The 23,367-nt window shown below is 40.5% G+C and overlaps 1 protein-coding gene across 1 annotated transcript; it reads right to left on the bottom strand.

The window, feature by feature from the left end:
- Window positions 1–199: 199 nt before the first annotated feature.
- usp1 (ubiquitin specific peptidase 1) lies at window positions 200–22,475 on the bottom strand. Its single transcript, XM_028810925.2, has 9 exons — window positions 22,343–22,475; window positions 12,927–13,150; window positions 11,243–11,372; window positions 9,641–9,739; window positions 9,350–9,513; window positions 8,078–8,784; window positions 1,838–2,002; window positions 1,545–1,746; window positions 200–1,224 (listed from the first exon to the last, which is right to left on the bottom strand). The coding sequence occupies exons 2-9, from the start codon at window positions 13,091–13,093 to the stop codon at window positions 495–497; spliced, it is 2,364 nt and encodes a 787-aa protein (XP_028666758.1). The 5' UTR covers window positions 13,094–13,150; window positions 22,343–22,475; the 3' UTR covers window positions 200–494.
- Between the last annotated feature and the right edge of the window lie 892 nt (window positions 22,476–23,367).

Here is a 23,367-nt window from a genome sequence, read left to right as displayed (position 1 = left end):
TTCTAGAAGAAGCTTTGTTGTTTATGCTGCCCACAATTTTCCTCTGCCATTGCTAAAGTGCATGGGGTCAGTAACACTGGGGGTGTCATTTTGGGGTGAGTTGCTCCAACGGTGTTGTGTTTTTCTTCTGTACGGCACTTTGATGGCTCGGCCCTTGTTATGAAAAGCACCAAAGAAAAGGCCGAAGCAATTAAAAGCATAAAGAGGCAAAATAAATTTATTATATGGAACTTGGGTATTAAATTTTGTCCTTACACAATCATTCTAATATCATCAAAAAATAAATTCATTTTATACAATAAAAATGCACTGAACTGTACATTAAACCAGAAGCAGGCTATGATAGTGCACGTGAGGAGTTTAATTTTGAATTAGCTTACTTTTTTTATTTTACTACATGAATAGTAAAGATTTGAGTAAATTGCACGGGTTAAGTGCCAAGGTGCTGTACAGAAAAGAGGAGTTCAAACACAAGAACGAGCAGCAGGTGGCACTCAACACGGCGAGCTCTTCTTGTAGAAGAGGAGATACGGTGTGGATGTCGAGTTGGAGATGGGGGAGCATGAACTTAGAAATTCCCCCTCCTCAACAAGTCTTACCTCAGAGTCGTCAAACAGCAACCATCTGCCCTCGTAATCCGTAAGACTGCAGTGAGATGGCCGCTCGGCGCAGTCGGCAGGAGTGCTGCTTGTGTGTGCAGTGACGTCTTCTTTATTCGACTCTGATGCGTCGTCCACAAGTCCATTAGTAACGTTCTGTCCCACGTGTTCGGCTTCGGTCGTTACTCCCATTTGCTTCTCAGGGTTGACCACTTTGGTGCCACCCATTTCAAAGCTGGAGATGCTTCTCTGGCCACCCAGCAGTCCAATGCTGTCAGATGACTTCTTAGCGTTGCCTTTGCTCGAGGTGTTGTGGGAGTTGCTGTTTGTGCTGAACGAGACCTCTCCATCATCGTAGTCCTGAGGGTCAAATGATCTTGCCTCCCTCTCGTCCAGCGGCTCCAGCCTGACAGAGCCTTCGTTATCCTTGGTAAGGTTCTGCAGGTCCATCATTTTGACGTACGTTGTGTAGTGACCGCTGCTGATGGTGACTCCGCTGTGCATCACAACAGCAAACAGTTCATAGTGCTGTTTCGATGGCTTTGTGCACCACTCGTCCAGGGACAGTAGTAGTGGGGTCTGCAATGGAGTGTTCACTTTGGACAGGCCAGCGTAAGGATCAAACCTGCAGGAGACAGAAGGCAGAGTGAGCATCACGTTTACATGAAGAACTGGGCGTTAGCGTAGCTGAAAAGTCAGAGCCTTAATGGGGCTACAGCACCAAGATCTGTATAAATTACAGTGGTCTCCATCTCCCCTCTACGTGAAACCCCTAAATGACCGGATTAGAGCAAATTCTCTGCCACACCACAGTGAAGAGCGTGTTATAATGATATATGGTATTAAAAATTCTAATAATTTTATTGGCTGCAACTCAATGACAGTAAATGAGACGAGGCTCATAAGCTAAGCGCCCCCCCAAACTCATGAGCTTTGTGGACGTACTCAGAGGTGTTGGCAGCAAAGCACTTGAGATGAATGGTTACGATTTCGGGCGTCTTGTCAAACAGAAGGCTTCGTTCAGCTTCCGTGTAGTGGTGGCAGGTCTCACAAAAATACTTGTCTTCCCCAACGATCCTTTCCACAGATGCAAATTGTGAGATGGCCCATTTGAGGGTCTTTAATTCCATCTTGGGATCAGGAGAAACTAAAATAAAGCGAGAGAGACCCCCCGTCAACCAACGAAGACCAATAAAACGGCAATACTGCATAAAACGGCGCCACGTTCAGCTACCCACTTTCAGAAATGTCCTGGACTGTGTGCGACTCGTTCTCCTGCACTGGGACGCTGATGTCTTGGAAGTCCTCTCTGCGTTCAGTGTAGCACTCGCACTCCAAGCACCGCGTCCGGAGGACCAGCTGGCCCTGAAATAACCTCTGCAGCAGATTAAAATGGAGCTCCTCTACAAGAGAGAGACAAGAAAACAAAACATCAATTCAGTGTCTGACCTCAGGGAGGATCTGCCGACTTAAACGGTCAGGTACGAAGCTGCAAGTGTAGTCCACCTCAGAGACATGGCGTTTAGAATTCCTGGGGGCATCTGGACAGGGTGCTTGTCATTCGTAAGCGGCCTCATTAATAAATGCACAGGCTCAGGATCCTGGCCTTGAATGATCTGAGTGCCTCCAACTAGCGATTCAGAATTGTAACAAGGACAGACCATTCAGCCCAAAAACTTGATCATTTCATTTACTGAGATAATATCAAGGCAAGTTTTAAAGACCCCCTAAAGTCCTGCTGTGCACCTACCTGGTCTCTTATTCCCAGTGGCTGTGGATCTCTGTATCAAAAACTTTCTAATATTTGTGCAAAACTTACCCTTAAGTTTCCAACTGTGTCCCTGTGTTCTTGATGAACTCACTTTAAAGTCACCGTCTCGATACACTGGACTAATTCCCTTCAGAATTTTAAACACTTCAGTCAGGTCACCTCTTCATCTTCTTTTGCTTAAACTATAAAGGCTCAGCTCTTTTAATCTTTCCTCATAACTCATCCCCTGTAGCCCTGAATCAGCCTAGTCGCTCTTCTCTGGACCTTCTCTAGTGCTGCTATGTCCTTTTTGTGGCCTGGAGACCAAAACTGCAGACAGGACTCCAGATGAGGCCTCACCAGTGTGTTATAAAGCTTGAGCAGAACCTCCTGTGACTTGTACTCCACACATCAAGGCGCTATATAACCTGACAGTCTGTTAGCCTCCTTAATGGCTTCTGAACACTGGAAGTCAATAGCTTAGAGTTCACTGGGACTCCTAAGTCCTTCTCATAAACTTTTGATTTTCAGACCTCCCACATTGTGTGTTCAAACCACATTTTTACTTCCTCCATGTAATTTACTAACATTTTATTGTTCACAAATCTGCCCACTCCTGTCTGCTGTCCAAGTTCCTCTATAACAGCTCATCATATTCTCAATTAGCTGCACATCTGCCTGCTTTACTATCGTCCTCAAACTTCATGAGCTCATTGATTGTATTCTTGTGCAGAACACTAAACAACAGCAGTGAGCCCCGAGGGGTGCCACTCTTAACATCACCCGTTTCTCATGCAGTTCCTCTCACCCTAACCCCTTTGGTTTCCTGTGTTTGAGTCAGCTTTGTACCTACCTACCCAGCATGCCTTGATTTCCCACTTTTCCCAACATTTCAGGTGGGACCTTAATAAAAGCATTTTTAAAATCAAGATACATAATCTCATACGAACCACTCTGGTTGTGGCCATTTGTTGCTTCCTCATAGATTTGCAGTGTATTGTTGAAACATGGAACCCCCCCCCCCCCATCTTGACTTAACACTGCTCCTGTTTTAGACACGTGCTGCTCAAGCTTTCCTCTAATTTCTTGCATTAATTCACCTGTGATGCACGTTAAGCCTACTGGCCTGTATAGTTACTTGGATCACCATTTTATAGAGCGGGTTAACATTTCTGTTGTGCGACGTCTCTGCGCCATCTTATCAGCACCACACACAGCACAAGCGGATCTCCTTCTAAAACAACAACCTCTTTCTTGTATAGCTCAAAAAAAAAATAAAAATCACACTAGGAATGTCTCAATAAGCTTTAGCAGGCCCCATTTTCTGACAGATACCCAGCCTCAACTCTAAGGAGATGAGGGGAAAAAAAGACATCTGGGAAAGGCAGACAGCAGCCCCAAAATCAAATATACCGAGGGGGACAGAATGGCCATTTTCATTATCAACAATCTGCTTAAGAGGAACAGGAGCGGCTGGCTGCCTGATTAGGTTTGTTTCCCCCATGCCACTCTTCCCCTGAACTGTGCCAGCTGCAGGGTATTATTGCATCACCTTGGCACAACAAACCTTCATCTGAACGACGAGCCAAAGATTTTTCAAAATGTGTCAAAAATGACTACTGTTGGGGTGGAGTGGTGGCTCCGAGGCTAAGGATCTGCGCTGGTATCCCAAAGGTTGACGGTTCGAATCCCTGTCACTGCCAAAAGAGATGCTACTCTGCTGGGCCCTTGAGCAAGGCCCTTAACCTGTAATTGCTCCATGGGCGCTGACCCCAAGGGGTATGCGAAAAGTAATTTCCTTCGGGATTAATAAAGTATACAATAATATAAAATTAAAAAATAAAGTAGTGAGGCCTTCTTCATCCTGGGCTCTTTTGATCACAAAGGGCAGACGTGATATGCATATGGGATGTACTGCTCAGACCCTTGAATGACTTGAGTCTTATTCAGTGTGTTACAAATCATCCATCCATCCATCCATTTTCCAACCCGCTGAATCCGAACACAGGGTCACGGGGGTCTGCTGGAGCCAATCCCAGCCAACACAGGGCACAAGGCAGGAACCAATCCTGGGCAGGGTGCCAACCCACCGCATGACACACACACAAACACACCCACACACCAAGCACACACTAGGGCCAATTTAGAATCGCCAATCCACCTAACCTGCACGTCTTTGGACTGTGGGAGGAAACCGGAGCACCCGGAGGAAACCCACGCAGACACGGGGAGAACATGCAAACTCCACGCAGGGAGGACCCGGGAATCGAACCCAGGTCCCCAGGTGTCCCAACTGCGAGGCAGCAGCGCTACCCACTACGCCACCGTGCCGCCCGTGTTACAAATCAGTTAAGTGTTAATAAAAGGAGACATTCATATCCACAGTGAAAGAGGAGACCCTCTTGTGAAGTGTAAAAACCCCATTTCCAGGAAAGTTGGGATATTTTCTAAAATAAAGTGGGGTTTCTTAAATCGCTCGATCCTTTATTAAACTGACAAAAGTACAATGAAAAGACTTAACGTTTTCACTGACCAGCGTAATCATATTTAGAATTTCACATCTGGAACAGAGTCAAAGTCGGGACAAAAGATGACTGAAATGGTTAAATTAAATAGTATCCAGATCCCACAGTAAGGGGGGGGGGTGTTATGACCAAATAGAATAGGAGTATCCATCAAAGGCTCAGCCTTCACAAGTAAAGGAAGGACCACAAACTTTGTGAAACAGTCGCCAAGTCAGTTCATTTCTCAAGGCAAGATTGCAAAAGAATTTACAGCTTTCACCATCTACTGAACATTAAATTGTGAAAAAGATTAAGGGAGTCCTGAGAAATCTCGGGGTGTGAAGGGCAAAGTCAGAACCCACTGCTGAAGGTGGGTGACCTTTTTGAGCCCTCAGGCAGCACTACATGACAATGTGCTACATGGAGCCATTTGGCCTCGTGAGCACTTTAGAAAACCGTTGGCACTTGACACAGTCCACTCCTGCATCCAGAAATGCAACCTCAAACTCTTTTACACAAGGAGGAAGCCATACTTCTGTTCTATGCAGAAATGCCAGCTTTGCCAACACAGAGTGTGTGTGCTTGACTGTGGTGTCTGCTACTGATAACGTGTGGCGCACCATAAAGAGGAGAATCAGACAACGGCAGCCATGGACTGCTGAGCAGCTCAAGTCTTGTGTTGAGCAAGAATGGGCAAAACTGTAACAACTGAATTTAATCCATTTCCAAACGATTAAGAAGGCAACGTAAGCCAGCGGTAGACGAGCCACTGTCCCAACTATGACTGAATGTGTTAACAGGCATCAAAATTCAAATGTATTTATGTTTACAGAATACAATTCGTCACATCAGAGAAAACATTGAAAATCTTTTCTTTGTACTTCTGTTACTTAAATAAAAAGGTTCAAGTGCATTAACAGTTTTTTTTTTCCCTTAAATTGCATTTTGGAAAATATCTGTAATTTTAAACACTAAACTGATATCGAGTCGAAGTGGCCTCACAATATTTACCATTGTTCTTATTACTCTGCAATGACCAATACTGTGGCTTGGTGGTAGCGCTACTGTCCCACAACACGGAGGTCAGGGTTGTTGTCCTGGAAGTTTCCCTGTACGGAGTCTACATGATCTCCCATGTTCACATGCAGAAAATCAAATTTGCAGGTATAAGAATCAGACTTTTTTGTGAGGAGAATGGACATTTTCTGGGTTAAAAGCGATGTATAGATGATATGAAGTATTTTCATTTTTATATAAAAAAAATAATAATTTTGAAAGGGTCTTAAAGTGTTGTCTGTATAGTAAAATGCCAAGCACTTGATAAATCTGGACGGCAGTGAGGCCTCAATGTCCACAACTGCACCTGAACACACCATGTCTTTCACATAAAGACACATTATAGTTAAACCCGAATGAGACTCGGGTGATGTTTAATGCTGCGCTTTACAACATAAAGCCTGAAGAACTCTCAGGATGGAATTCTGTTGCCATCTAGTGGATGAAACAACAAAATGCTGCCAAAAAAACAAAACAAAAAACCAACCAACAACTTAAAAGCACAAGTGTGATTGTCTGGTTGCTGTGGCTCAGTCATTCCAAAGGATGGCACCATCACAAATATTTTTAGATAGATAGATACTTTATTAATCCCAAGGGGCAATTCTCAAATAAAGTCATACACAGAGCTGCTGGAATAGCTGGCACCCGTGGCGGCGCCCAAGTCATAATTGTGACTCATTATTATAATTATGACATATTTTAGTAATAAAATGCATTGCATTTGTCATCCCAATAGATGGGGCATCATAAACATTAGCACTGCTCTTAACTACAGCACTGCACAGCACTCTGTAAACGTTAATCCGGAGGTCTACGTTGATTTCTAATATTTTGACTTCACCTTGAGCATTGTAGCACAGCAAGTCATCACTCGTTCATGCATTTTGCAACTCTAACTCCTCAATATTCAAACAAAACACAATGGTGTGTAAATGAGAAGGTGTATAGTCAGTTTTAGAACAAAGTGAAACTGAACCATTAATGACAGTGATGACAAATTCACACAGATAGTAAAACTTGACACATACAATGGCACTGTATGACCAAACTGCCGTGATATGCCAGGTGAATTCGACGGCCTGAACATTCGCCATGGTGCTGGTTGCTTTGTGGCAAAACTATTAAGATCAAGTAAAAAGAACAACAAAGCGTTATACCCAGCGCAGTTTACAATTCAGCAACTGTCAATGACGGTGTCAGGGTAAATGTGAAAGTCACCTAGCATTGTGCTGTTGTAGCCTACAATAACACAAGGGGTGCATCCATCGTGCGAACTGAACACCGACATTCTACCTTATCACACGCAAGAATAAGAAAAAAAATAAAACTGCACACAGAAACACTTGTACTGTGATGATGACAACGCTGGGCAGTGTGTTGGTGACAGTTTCCAAACATGTCACACGAAGGACATATACCAATTCTGCATCAGTACAGCAGTGGACACTCAAGACTTTTCTCCTGTATTTATGATGGCATTTTAGTTTTTATGCATTTCTGTTACATAACATTTTTTCTTGTTGAAATAAATTCAACATTTTGGTTGGTTTTTCCAGGAGTAAACACTAAGGAGGTTAAAGAATTCAAAATAGAAATAGTTTAATATAAAGGGCCGCTGTTAATTGTACAGAAATAAGGATTTTAAACACAGTATAAAGTATGCGGATGACACAGAGCTAATCTCGGATTAGATGTCTTCCTGGCATCACAGAATGGACCAACAGTAACTTCCTTTAAACTAAAAAAGTAAAAACAAACTCCAATCTCAAGTCTTAACAATTTTCCGTTTCTACCACATTTATAACCTTAATTTTTCGTTCATGATTTGTAAAGTACTTTCACCTACAGTAAACACACTTCAGCACTAAAATGTGCAATAATATTAACACATGTTGTTGATATGTCTGCAGGATTTCAAGCATACATCACGTAGGTTGCTTTTGCTAATTACAATTATAAATCTGGGCATTGGGAGTTTGTGCAGCCGACACAGCATGACAAGCTGTAAAGTCGGGCACCGCGTCCTAAATGTCAGCTGTACATTTTGGAAAGGAGAATGCGAGGTGCATTTCCTGCATTTCTCAAAATACTTGCAAGAGGCAATGAGAAACAAAAAAAAAAAAAATAAAAATTTTGCATTCCCAAAATGCCTTGATGTTGCTCACCTTCACTTGGTTTTTTTTCTTCCGACTTAGCAGCTGAATCAGGTAAAGAGCTCAGTTTCTTGGTATTTTCTGTATCTGTAGCTGCCATTTCTGGCGAAGCCTCTTTCTGCGTGACTTCCTTCTCTTGTGGTTTATTCCCATTATTTGTCGTTAACTTTCCCACACTACGGAACCTGGAGAAAATAGTGGGCTGCTTGCTGGAGGTCTTTAGCCACCCCAATTTAGGCCGCTTGGTTTTCTTGGCAGGCTTTGCTGATGCATTTTCACCATTTCCGTCAGATTCACTTTCATTCTCCTCCATATTTTCATTGAGGGATTTCCTTTTTGATCTCGTGAAGTGCTTATTGTCTACTGGCAACTTCTGCATTTTATGAGATTTTGATTTCTTTTTAGGATTTCCAATATCTGACTCGTTTTTTCGCTTTCCGTTGCCTTTTCCTTCGGCAGGGGAATCCCCACCACATCTATTGCCATTTTCTTGTACATCATCTTCCTCAGTTTTGATGCTTTTTGGTAACACGCTGCATTCACCTGCTTCATTAACTACACCGGATGCCACTGGAGAGTCACAGTTATCTGTAGATTTTTCAGCAACCTTGTATTCTGCTTTTAAAGCATCACAGGCTTCCTGGATATATCCCAGCATGCACTGAAGCACCTCTTGTGCATCATGTTGCAGATATCCTTCATACATTGGATTGAGCTGCCTAAAAATAAAAGATTTAAATATAATGAAAATTCAACATGGAGGAAACATTAAAAGGGTAACAATTTGACCACATGTATAGTAAAAGACAATTCAAATTTGTCTCATCTTTAGGATCATTTCTTTTTATCATATTCTGTAATTTGATGGACACAAAGATATTAACAAGTACCCTTTTAGCAGCTTCCATTTCAGTTACACAGATGCCTCCTTACACCAGTAATACTGATAGGGAATATATGTGGCATACTTTCTTTCGAACAATTTTCCCTTGAAAATGTTGCTTTATTGTATTTTATTATGATATGGCAGCCTTGATTATTCCATTATTAAAACAAAAAAAACCGCGAGGTTGTGGGCTCAAATCCAGCTACTTACACTGCCATGGACTGTGTGACCGTGAGCAAGACCAAATGGGAAAAGAGAAAATAAAATGCAACAAATTGTATCTCAAATATTAGAAGTTGCCTTGGATAAAGGCATCAGCCAAAGGATAAGTAATAAAAATTACAAAACACCACCATCAAAAGTCATGGACTTAACATATTAGATCATATTAGATTTACCGGAGTGTGTGCACCAGTCTCCTGGGTGGAATTGCAAGTTCTCCATCAGTATATTTTTCTGGATTAACCACGAAGCTGGACTGAAGTTGATCCAAGGATACTAACAGGTTATGAAAATTGACAAGCAACTCGAGACTTGCTGGGGTGTCTTCCGATACAATTTCCTATTGGATGAGATAGGGTGGGGGTTTAAAAAATAAAAATTAAAGTATTGGTTCATGAATAGAAACGCATGAAAAACAAACTAGTTTAAGTATTTACGTTCTGGGTGTTTTCAATGTATTTACTTGCCTTTTCTTTATCCTCATCTTTTTGCCGCTCTCTTTTCCTTGTACACAGTTTATGTAAGTGAGCAATCCCCGCTTTGAACCCAGGACAGTAGTATAAAACCTAGGAGAACATAACAGATTATTGATCAAATGTTTAACGCATTATGCAAGAGTGAATACTGATAAACACAATGTTTTTCTGGAGCAGCCTTTTCCCCTTTTTAAAGGGAAAAACCAAAGACAAAATGTTACTTCGATAATATCCACTCATTGAGCAAATTCTTAGGTACACTGTGCTAAAACTGAGTAGGGACCCCCTTGTGCTCTCAGAAAACAGCTTCAGCTGTTCATGGCATGGGTTCTACAAGATGCTGGAATCACTCCTTTGAGATTGTGGCCCATGTTGACAGGACTACATCAAGAATGTTCAGTAGGTATGTCAGTTGCATATTCATGCTGTAAATCTCCTGTTCTATTGGTTTCAGACCTGTGTCTAGAAAGGCCACTAAACTTGTAGTCATGTTTGTGAAACCAGTTTGAGGCAACTTTTGCTTTGTGAAATGGTGCCCTATCATGCTGGAAGTAGCCATTAGAAGATGGCCAAAATTGAGGCTAAGGAAGGATACACATGGTCAGCAGCAATACACAAACGGGTTGTGACACTGAAGTGGCTATTAATTGGTACACCATTCCTCCACCACCACGAGCCTGGACTGTTGACTCAAGGCAGGTTGTGTCCATGGATTCATACTGTTCGTGTTAAATTCTGACCCTACCATATGTGTGCCTCAAAAAACGGAGTTTCATCAGACTAGGCTACATTGTTTCAGTCTATAGCTGTCCAGCTTTGGTGAGCCTGTGCCCACTGCAGCCTCAGCTTTCCATTCTTGTGTGACAGGAGTTGACAGACCTGAAGTGGTGGTCTTCTGCTGTTGTAGCCCATCCACCTTGAGGTTTAATGTGTTGTGCATAACGAGATGCTTTTCTGCTTACTACAGAATGATTATTTGAGTTACTGTTGACACTTTGTCTGGTTGTTCTCCTCCGTCTACTCTCATCTGCAAAGTGTTTTCCATCTGTGGAACTGCTGCTTACTGGACGTTTCATGTAATTTGCGCCATTCGAGACTGTTGTGTGTAAAAATCCCAGGAGATCAGCAGTCACAGAAATACTCAAACCAGCCTGTGTGGCACTAACAGTCATGCCACCGTCAAAAGCACTGTGATCATGCGTTTTCCCCATTCTGGTCTTTGATGTTAACATTTATTGAAGCTCCTAACCTGCGGCTGCACGATTTTAGGCACTGCATTGCTGCCACATGATTAGCTGTTTAGATAACTGCATGGCTAAGCAGGTGTACAGGTGTAAGTAACAAATTTGCTCAGTAAGCATAAATACTCAAAAGGGAAATACAGGAACCCAAATGGGATTTTTTTCTCTGAACCAGTTTTTGCACACTGGGTCTACTTTATAAGCCTTTAAAATCAATTCAAAACGAAATTAAATACTAAAATGTATATGTTTGTTTGCGTCAAAGATAATGGCATTACAGTTACCTAAAGGCTGTGGGGAACTTAAAAACAGAGCACTGCACATCACATACTGTGCACTAGGACCCACATACCTGTAAAATACTGTTAAGATAGCAAGTATTTCCAAGGTTATTTAGTCCAACAAAAGGAACAAGATTTTCCCTCTTTTCGTAAGTATGAGGAGATGTTGGGGGAGGCGGTGCAGGAACAACCTGGTCAGAGCTGCAGAGAGAAAAATCAAACGGGGAAAAATGGTAAGAGATAGTCGGAAAATAGCAGTCCTTTTACATTTACCAAGATTCATTAGGAATTCCAAGGTAATCATTCCAAAATCAGGGGAGCACTGGGTTTCCGGAGTTAGCATGGCCACCTCACAGCAACAGATATGTGAGCTCAGTTCTCAGCGCAGTCATCTCCTGGGTGCAGTTTTACATGAGCTGTATGGCTTTTCATCTGTTAACAAGTTTCTACTCCCATCACAAAAATATGTACATTAAGCAGCAAATGTACACTGGCATCAGTATGAGCAAGCAAAGGTGCATTTACTGTATATTATGTAAGTGATAAAATGGCACCCCATCCAGAGCTCATTTCTATATTTCATAACATGCTGCTAGTACAGGCTCCAGCCAGCAGCAAACCTACAGCTTGGGGTTAAAAAAAAGGGGGGGGGGGGGGGGGGGGGGGGGGGTTGGGGGGTTTCAATTTATCTTGTAAGCTTTGTGGTTAGAGTACCAAAATATTTTTACAATATTGTAATGTGAACATAACACTACATTGTAAAAGTTCATACTGTATCCTGTGCTCAGTCTGTACTCAACATTCGAGGTTTGAATTCTGTTACTGTCAGTTGTCAGTCAGGGCGTTTACATGCACACACAACCTGATTAAGGCAGAAACCTCTTTTTGAAAAATCCACGTTTACACGCACAAGTAATTCTCTGGTGTTTTCCTTTGTCAAAATGCACCAATGTCCTTGTGGTAAATTTTCTTGTGTTTTTTAAATGTCAAATTACCGCTTTATTTATAGCTTTCCGTTAGCAGGTTGCATGCATCACCTTCTTTTCTGCTTAGGTCTGCAACAGAGCCCCACAAAGGACACGAATGTGTGTTTCTAGCCTTACACCCAGTGCCGCGGAGATGATGACAATGCAGATAGTTTTTACTTCAAGGAGTATTGTGTTAGATTACTAGTTACTTAAAAAGTAAGCTGACTAAGAAATGCACATTACTCTGCTGCCGAGTGTAGCTCTGTATGTTCAGCTCATTAACATAAACATAGCTATTTCTGCAATATATGGACAGATTATTTCAGCCAGGAAAGGGAATAATACAATTTCCCGAGCATGTTCCTTTGGAAACGTTGGGAATGATTTTACCCCTGGCAGCTGAAAGCACATGTGAAGCAACTAAATGCATGGGATAACAGAGTGCAACAGACATGTGCAGACTGCACAATCCTTAACTGTAACCCGGTAAAGGGTTTACATGGCCATATAATCAGGTTATTTGTCAACCAGGTTTCCCAGGAGCTAATAACCTATTTCTAGAATTGGAATACAGGTTTACATGGCATTTTAGAAATCAGGTTTCCATGATGAAGCACGTGTAAACACACTGCTTGTCATTGTTGGTGGAAAAAACACACAGCAGTTATTTCTGACCAGAAGTAATCAGACCTCACAGTTTCAGAGAACAGAGAGGAAAATATTAGTCAAGAAAGGAGTAGAGTAATATATTATGGGGGTTACTTTAAATCTAAATACAGCTACTAACCTTTCAGCAATAACTGATTCTGAAGGTTTGTGTTCCTCCTCTTGAGAGTCTGAGAGATCAAGCGTCCTTTTAGTTTCTTTTTTCTGAAAGAACTTCAGGGACAATCTGTTCTTGACAGGTTTGGCCTTTGAGGCTCCATTGGCATCACTCTGCATAAGGCCAGGCATTCTGCACTTTTTTCTGTTCAGTTTCTGCTTCACAGAGTTGCAAGCACCTTATACTGCCTAATTTAAAACAGGACATTGAAATAAATTGGAATCATTTCAACAATGTATTAACTGATATCTGTGTTTGAGTGACAAATAAAAAACATGAAAAAGTAAGGATATTTTAAATAAACAGTCTACTTGAAGTAAACAATTCCTAGTTCTTCAATCAAATATCTAATACTAGATAAAGCACACCTTAGTGAACATACACCTTATTAAAACAGCTAATATCTAATGAACAAAAAGATCCAACAGTTTGGAAAAAGTCAGTGCTCCCTAATTAAAGCAACCCAGCTGAAGGGATACTCTGAGTCAACTAACTGAATGCAGCCTGGCTCGAGTACACACCGTCCCGCGCAGTAGAGGTCTTGCTTACTTTGACCCTTACGATGACTCAAGTTGTCAGCTCAAAGATCCAAAGCACAAAGTTTCACAAAGGATGGTACTGAAGACATCAGGAAAAACGGTTGACTTCTCTCAGTCTGGAAAAGGACTACAACGTCATTTCTAAGGTTACGGGACTCCACCAAACCACAGTGAGTCCTCATCTCCACAGGAAACACTTCAGGGAAGATTCACTACTGTTTCAAGTGGCAGGCCTAACAAAACTACTCCAAGGGCACTGTGGAAAGTCCTTTATTCAGAAAATCTCCAAGGATCACAAAAAAATGTACCCAAAGATCTGCAGCTTGTCTTTCCTTAGGAAAGGTCATAACTCCCAAATCAGATCAGCACAGAGCAAATGTGCTTCAATGGAAAATATCAAGGACAAGTTGCTGTTAGCCAAGAATGCAAAGCTTGTCTCTTCATTTGCCAGGACACATCTGCATAATCTCCCAAGCCTTTAGGGAGAATTTGCAGATATAAAAAGGTCAAAGTATATACAGTAGTTAGGAGCCAATGGACTTCATACATGATCAAGTTAGAGAGTATAGTAATGAGCGATGAAAACAAGTCAAACAACTGAATTTCTAAAGCTTCAAATCGGACCAACAATTTTAAATCACTGCTGTCAGTCAGTCAGTCAGTCTCCAACCCGCTATATCCTAATACAGGGTCATGGGGGTCTGCTGGAGCCAATCCCTGTCAGCACAGGGCGCAAGGCAGGAACAAACACCGGGCAGGGCACCAGCTCACCGCAGGGTGCACACACACACACCAAGCACACACTAGGGACAATTTAGGACCACCAATGCACCTAACCTGCACATCTTAGGACTGTGGGAAGAAACAATCACTGCTGTTCTCTGACTTAATTTATGTCAAATTCTAGCAGAACTTTTAAGAATGGAGGTTTGACTGAAGTGTAATCACTTTGAAACCTGACTTGCACAACTTACTGGAAATGAAACCACTTTTTACCAAATATAGTAATGACATTTCTTCCACTATTTATAATAGTGATAATTTTTCTAACTGTATCGTAAACAAATAACAGAAATTCAACATGAATTATGCAACTTTCTAAACTACTGGCTTAGAGATATGAGCTCTGCAACATTTTACAACTGTAGTGAATTTTATAGCTTTCTCCATTATTAGCATCAATAAATGCTGCACATGTTAACTATTTTCCAGTCACTGTTAATTCAGATTAAGCCAATTTACAAGACTCCCTTTTTCATGCATTTTCTTTTTAAAAAAGTGACATGCTCACAGTTGCACAGTCTGTCAAAAATGAGAATCTTCATTCAAATGGGAATGGATGATGCAACTAATTTTGGCGAGTACAATACATGCTAAGGTTTTTAGATAAACCGATCAATATTCATCTCAGGGAGGAATGTAGCTTTTTCTGAAGCACCATAGATAGAAAAATATAACAAAACAACAACTGCAAGTCCCAGTGAGGCACTATAAAGGCCTATTGCTGTAGGTATGAAGGAGCCTCTACAGCATTTCTTGACACAATTCTACAAATAAATCTGATGGCTTTTTTATTTAATAAAAATACAAATTTTAATTTTTCTCCTACATATCTAAGTCAACCTTAACAGTAGCTGGATTAGACTACTGCACCATATGAAAGCTGCTCCATGGCTGATTTATACTCTTTACAGTCTTTGGATAATAATAATAATAACAATACTACTACATTTTATTTATATAGGGCCTTTCCCATGCTCAAGGCACTTACAGAATATAATAAAGGACGGCAGCGTATACAGTATATAGCATTGTACAAACCAGATAAATAAATAAAGAAGATTAATACTGAATTTCTGAAAAAAAAAAACCAGGTAATATAATTGATGGTCTCGCACATACAGGTTACATGAGCATCTTGACAGAGAAGTAAACTGATAGAAGGGTAATAAAGTCAAGCAGAGCTAAAAGCCTTCCTGAACAGATGAGTTTTGAGTTGTTTTTTTAAAACAATTCATGGAGTCAGCTGACCTGATTAATTTCGGTAGGTCATTCCAGAGTCTGGGTGCTAAACAGCTGAAGGCCCTGCTGTCACCCATAGAGTGTAGATTAGTGTAGGGCACAACAAGATTGCCAGAATCAGAGGACCTTAGTGGGCAGGCAGGTACATAGTGATGGAGAAGCTCACTGATGTAGTTTGGCGCGAGGTTATTTAAGGCTTTGTAGGTTATTAGTAGGATTTTATATTCAATCCAGTAAGACACAGGGAGCCAGTGAAGATGGAGCAGGATAGCTGTGATGTGCTCGCTGCTGCTGGTTCAAGTAAGGACTCTTGCAGCTGAGTTTTGAATAAGCTGGAGCTGTGATATAAGATTAGAAGGGGCACCTGCCAGTAGGGAATTACAATAATTCCCACTCTAACAACCTGGCAGAACAGTATGGAGGAGCACATCAGTTGTTTTTTTCTACTAAAAACAATTTAAAAACTAAAGTTATATACAGTATCTTATTAATTACATTAATGTTTATCATGGCAGCAGAATTGTGGCTGTGTGTTCCAGGATTGTTCAATACAGTATGCATGCAAGAATTGCACTGTACTCTGTATGTGTGGCAAAAGTACTCCTCCTCAATCATCAGGAGTTCAGCAAAAGAACAAACAGGGATGGCTCTGAGCCAGACAGTCCCTCATTTAATAAGAAACCATACATTTTGTAATTCCATTACTTATTTTACACTTAGACTTCATTTATAACAAACAAAATGTATTTTATACAGTGCATTTCTATAGTGAACACAACCACATGTGACTCTTAAGTGGAAATAGTACTACTGTTTATTAAAAAGCACACAGTTTAGGTGACTTGCTCAGGATCACACTGTGAGTCAGAGACATGGACCAAACCTTGGGGCAGGACCTCGAACACAAAACACAACTGCAAAAGAAAAGTCATAAAGGCAGCTGTAGGACAAACGAAAAGTAACCCATTGCTCAAATTGAGCAATAGTGAGGATGGCGTCAATTGGTTGTCAGACACCGACAGTAAAACTGATACGTAATACAGCACTGTACAACCAAACTACTGTGATATGCCTGGTGAATTCTGTCACATAAAGCTCCACTGTGGTGCAAAAGTAGCTGGGTGACAAAAAGGCAAAGTAATTGCAATCAGGTGGACGTTAGTCCCCTAAACACTGTTCACAAGGCAGCAATTGTCAACGTTCATGTCACGGGAAACATGCAAGTCTCTTGGCCTTGTGCTTTGGTAGCCAGCAATAACTCAAAGGGTGCATCGATTGTGCAGGTCAGGCACTGACATTCTCATGTGCAAGCAACACAAGAAAAGAGCATAATGATAATGATAGCAAAATTAAAGGCTTTCTTCACTCTAGCATATTATACGACATAGACAAGTTCCGAGTCTCACATTTACTTGCGTTGAAAGTTTTACTTTTGTCTTTTTATACTAGTTTGTATTATGTTTTATGTTATTTACAATCATGACCGAAATTATTGGCACCCCTGGAATTTTCCTTGAAAATGCACCATTTCTCCCAGAAAATTGTTGCAATTACAAATGTTTTGTTATACACGTTTATTTCCTTTATGTGCATTGGAACAACACAAAAAAACAGGAAAAAAAGCCAAATCTGACATCATTTCACACAAAACTCAAAAACTGGGCTGGACAAAATTATTGGCACCCTCTACTTAATATCTGGTTGCACGCCCTTTGGAAAAAAGAAATCAAGCGCTTCCTATAACCATCAACAAGCTTGTTACACCTCTCATCTGGAATTTCTGACCACTCTTCTTTTGCAAACTGCTCAAGGTTTCTCAGATTTGAAGGGCGCCTTCTCCCAACAGCAATTTTGAGATCTCTCCATAAGTGTTCATTTGGATTTAGATCCGGATTCATTGCTGGCCACTTAAGAACTCTCCAGCGCTTTGTCTTCAACCATTTCTGAGTGCTTTTAGAGGTATGTTTGGGGTCATTGTCCTGCTGGAACACCCATGACCTCTGATGCAGACCCAGCTTTCTGACACTGGGCCCTACATTGCGTCCCAATATCTTTTGGTAGTCTTCAGATTTCATGATGCCTTGCACACAGTCAAGGCATCCAGTGCCAGAGGCAGCAAAACACCCCCAAAAAAACTTAGAACCTCCACCATGTTTGACTGTAGGTACTGTGTTCTTTTCTTCGTAGGCCTCATTCAGTTTTCTGTAAACAGTAGAATGATGAGCTTTACTTTACTAAAAAGCTCTACCTTGGTCTCATCTGTCCACAAGACATTCGCCCAGAAGGATTTTAGCTTCCTCAAGAACATTTTGGCAAACTCCAGTCTGGCTTTTTTATGTTTCTGTGTCAGCAGTGGGGTCCTACTGGCTCTTTTCCTGCCATAGCGTTTTATTTCGTTCAGATGTCGACGGATAGTTCGAGCTGACACTGATGCACCCTGAGTTTGCAGGACAGCTTGAATATGTTTTGACGTTGATTGGGGTTGTTTATCCACCATTCGGACTATCCTTTGTTGCAGTCTTTTATCAATTTTTCTCTTCCATCCATGTCCAGGGAGATTAGCTACAGTGCCATGTGTTGTGAACTTCTTGATTATGTTGTGCACAGTGGACAAAGGAACATGAAGATCTCTGGAGATGGACTTGTAGCCTTGAGATTGTTGATATTTTTCCACAATTTTTGTTCTCAAGTCCTCAGACAATTCTCTGCTCTTCTTTCTGTCCTCCGTGCTTAGTGTGGCACATTCAGACACACAACAGAAAGGTTGAGTCAACTTTTCTCCATTTTAGCTGGCTTCAGGTGTGATTGCTATATTGCCAGCACCTGTTTCTTGCCACAGGTGAGTTCAAATGAGCATCATATGCTTGAAATAAAACAATTTACCCACAATTTTGAAATGTTTCCAATAATTTTGTCCGGCCCGTTTTTGGAGTTCTGCGTGACATGATGTCAAATTTGGCTTTTTTTCTTTGTTTTTTTGTGCTGTTCCAATGCACATAAAGGAAATAAACATATATATACAAAAACATTTATAATTGCAATCATTTTCTGGGAGAAATGGTGCATTTTCTGGGAAAATTCCAGGGGTGCCGATAAATTTGGCTATGACTGTATTGCTTGGAGAAACTGAAACTTCTTTGGGGATCAGTAAAGTACTACTAACCTGTCAGCAAAAATGTTGGTCACATCCTAAAAAGCACAATCATAATTTAATTTTGAAGATTCGCTGGGCAGTAGCAGAGAATGAATAATGCTGAATAGACAGGCAAGCTTGGCTCTAGCGCATGTAACTTTAAATCTAGTTAAAAACATTCAGAAGAGAATTGTTGGATTTTTTTCACATTAATGACTGGAAAACAGTTTATATCATATGCACACTGTGGTGATAAGTACTTAGGAAATATTACAATTGGAAGAAATGTATATTAAATTCTGTTAATTGTGTGGACTTCTAATTTAGTTAGCAGCTCTTGCAATTCTGGACATGTGGTACTATATATAGAAGCATCAGGAACACAGCTGTACCTTTAGAAGAAAAAAAATGATTATTATTCAATTAATACTTGGACATCCTTTCAATAAATTTGCAAATTAAACTACATTGGACTAAATTGTGTGGTGAAAAAGTGACTGGGTGGAAGAGTAAAAGAGCTGTGTTAACTATATGTGATAGAGCCTATCTCCTACTTGTCAAAGCAGTTGATGGTTAGGTCATTAAAATAACATGTATGGCAAAATGTTGGCCTTGTTGTTTTTTTTTTGTTTTTTCTGTCCTCCCTGGCCATCAGACCTTACTTTTATTGTATGTTAGTGTTCCCTAATTCTATTTTTTTAATTTATTTTGTCTTTTTTCTCTTTCTTCATAATATGAAGCACTTTGAGCTCCATCATTTGTATGAAAATGTGCTCAAGAAATAAATGCTGTTGTAAGAAGTTGCATATAAACACCAAGTGGTAGCTCTAACTGGGATCATTCAGATAGGTCAATATTCCTTTTATTTACAATGTCAACACAAATACACAAAGAAGAAAAAACAACCTCATAAGATACAAAAGTAAAGCAATACAAACTGCCAGAAGCATTTACAAAGAAAGGTGAACTCTTCAGGTGAAACATTTTACAAATATCAATTGTAAACTTATATTCTGCTTAACTATTTTTCATATATAGGATTAAAAGAAAACCTGACTTAGTCTTTAAAAACTCAAACATGGAATATCTGACAATATGGCTATGTGAATATGGTATCTACCTATTATTAAAAAAAACACACAAAAAAAAACAAAACACCACCACCACACAACATATGGTGACTCACATGACTGAAAGGCAGGAATCAAAACAGCATGCCAGTCCAGTGCTGAACACACACACACACACACACAATTTAAAAGATCTTTTAGCATATGAAAGTTGTGTATGTGTAGGTAAAATGCAAGTTAGCAATTCTTCAGATTAGGTGGATCAGCATGTTAAACTGGCCCTTGCATGTGTTTACTCTATGATGGGCCAGTATCCTGTCCAAGGAACGTCCCTGCATTGTGCTCGATATAAAGCGGGTTTAAAGAAATGGTTGGATGATTGGATATTTATTATAAAAATATGGCAATACAGAGCAAGGCAAATCCAAACTAAACCGTTAAACACATCATGAAATGCAAACCCGCTCCACAGCTCCTACCCAAACCCCTTATTCAGGGGGAATGTTAAGTTTAATTTTTGAAGTAACATGGTGAAATATCTATTAAAAAGTTTGTCCAAAATACTTTCTAGGTTAAACTCAACTTTGCAGTCCTATAAATATATGAAGAAATACATTAGGGACTACATATATTTCTTATACGTTTAGATGCCAAATTTACTGTCTTTTAAGTTAATGCCATCCACAAATAAATGACAGGTGACAAACGAAGAAACAACCAAACTAACCTCATTCAAATTACTGTTGATCAGTGAATATACAAAATAAATTAGCAGCTCAGACAGAAATTGCATTTGGCTATTGGATTATATTTAAAATGACATGATGCTCTTAATACCTTTTATTTTTTATCTTTAGAAATAAACTGAGCATTTTTTTTGGTGCAGCAACATTGAATTCGATTCTCTCCTAGACATCTGACCAAGCACGAAAGTGAAAACGAAAGGAAAAGGTATGACATCACAATGAGAACAATGAAAATTCCATTAGCACACAAACGCAGCACAATCATCTCACCTGCAAAACCTGCTCAGGCTCCCGCAACGGCCATAGCACTCTTAGCACTCTACAATGATGCAAATACTCCACTGCTGCAGAGACAGTTGGATGCCACTCTCGATTTTAATACGGCTAAGCCCCGCTTTCAGGTAGATACCATGGCCACCCCTTTAGTGGCATAAAGCCACGCCCACACGTTCCTAGCAAAAATTGTGCAAATTAGCATATAGGAACGCCCACTTTTCGAAGACCAACGCTTGTGTGAAACACCGTCACAAACTCTTATTAGCCTCTTGACGCAGATTCTACACGATGCCCAAGAGCGCTGGACTATGTAGCTCACTATAAATTGGGAGGCGTTAGCTTCCAAATGTATATTCTGAAAAACCGTGAAGACAGGGCTTATTTCTTTAACATTTCAAAGTAACAAAAAAGTGTACCTTGAAAAAAAATCACACATTTTCTTAACCATTTTACGCCTTTCTAAACAAGCACAAGACGCAAGGCAGGGGCAAAAGATGAACAGGGCGCTAGTCCATCTCCATCACACACCAAATTGACATCGCCAGTCTGCATAAACACGTGTCGTTGGACTATGGGAGGAAACATACGTGAATACAAGGAGCGCATGCAAGCTGGACGCAGGGTGCACACAAGCCATGAATCTCGGTCTCGCTACCACTGCGCCACCCTGCCGTTCACAATCTGATATATACAGCGCAGCTGCGCCACCCTGCCCTCCACAACCTGATATACATACACACACAGCACAGCATGCAGGTTAAATAGTTCCGATTACAGGGTTGCCTTTTTCCTTTCTCTTCATGATCCCTCCGTACATCATTGATGAAGACTGTGCTCCAGTTGAAACAAAAATAATTCGTCCATCTTGTAAGTCATCTTGAATAAACTTTTCTGACGGGCACTGAAAAACTATCACGCAGCTACATTAACTTTATATGGTACCTTTCAGAGTAATGTATCAGAAAGAGGCGTAAACGCATCTCAGTAGTGCACAAGTGTTTCTTTAATAAAGAAAGTGCTAATTTTCTGACTCGACATATTCAGGTGTCTATCTGAAATAATAGCAAATGTGACAAATTACCGATTTACCGGTTAATACAGGCATATACCATAAAGCGCCGTATTCGATTCTTTTTTGTGCTGCCAGTTATGGTACGTACTTTTCAAACCAAGATCCCGTCTCTTTGCTCAACACCATTAACACTTTATTAACTCGACATATGCATACCTGTTACAAAGCCCACAACAAACATCTCGAGCAGCGAACATACTGAGCGGGCAAGGCAGCAATCGGAAGCCCCGCCTCCGGCCACAGGGAACTCGAGCGGGGAGTCCCTGAAATTAACCTACAAAGCTGCTAAAAGCCTATAGGTTGCACATGAATCCGGTACCACACTGAAATAAACAGCATAAAAAGAAGTCGCAGCAGATTCTCGTTGTTTCAGTTTGTTTAATGCGGTTTTACCAATAATATAACTCCCGCTAGTGATTCCTCCCATTACAATAAAATCACGCAGCATTACCGGCCCGTCAGATTCACAGGCAGCTTCTCACTAAAACATTACTCACACCTCGTACACAAAATTCCACTCACCATTTTTATGCAGTAATCCATTGCATTTCTGTTCGTTTGTAAAGTTAAACAGTCCGGCTTCCACCAAACAACAAAATCACAAGCCTTTCCTCTCCTTAGTAACTGGTAGACTTGGCGCTTTTTCCACCGACAGGACCCCATGAGTCCCTTGCTTAGGTAGTTTGCGCAATGCCTGTACAGAAATTACAAAAAGAAACAAATATAATTAATAATTTCTATATAACAAACCTATAAATGACGATACTTTATTTTTTTTCCGACTTTTACTACTGAATGTAGTTAAGGCATTTTTAGGACACCCATTGCTTATGCTCACGATGCAGGAAGTGGGTTGTTTAGAAAAGAGCGCGTAGGTAGACGTGTGTTATGTCAAGAGCAGTTCAACGAGTGGCCGAAAGCTGGTAATTGCTTATTACAATGATAACAACAAGTTTCTATTGTGTAATGTATAGAAAATAGTCAGTTTCACGCGAATGCAAGACGTTTTTAACTGAAGGGCTTTGTCGCCAATTTCATTCTCTAATATTTTCATGCTGCGGCATTTCTTTCTTCAGTTTAATTCTTTTCTTCTTATAATTAGAATTTTAGCCACATAAAATATTGTATCATAATTGTACTTGTATATTATTTGTTATTTGTAGCTAATGTTCGAAGAAAGCAAAACGGACCCTATTGACAAGCAAGGATTTGGATTGAACAGTTCAAACATAGCCCTCCTTATACGGCAAGTGGCAGCCAGTGCGAGCGAGCAGGCTATTGAAATCATTCGGTGCAAGTATCGTTAGTCTCGTGCATTTTTATGTTTTAAAACAAGTTAAAAAACCCCGCTGTCTTGAATCACTCATTACAGTAAAAGTGTGAAAATATTAAAAAGCTGTCGTACTACGGCCGTTTGCCAAAGCAAATATGTTTATTGCGAGGTCTGGTATTTGTTGTCCCTTATTACTGTGGAAGTATCGTGTGCTTTATAACAAGTCCGGTAGCATTAATGTGTAATTCATTCATTATTTTATCCATGCAAGCTG

This window comes from Erpetoichthys calabaricus, chromosome 10 (assembly GCF_900747795.2).
Source record: "Erpetoichthys calabaricus chromosome 10, fErpCal1.3, whole genome shotgun sequence".
In the NCBI taxonomy this organism is placed as follows: Eukaryota; Metazoa; Chordata; class Cladistia; order Polypteriformes; family Polypteridae; genus Erpetoichthys; species Erpetoichthys calabaricus.
This window is presented reverse-complemented; position numbering and strand designations above follow the sequence as displayed.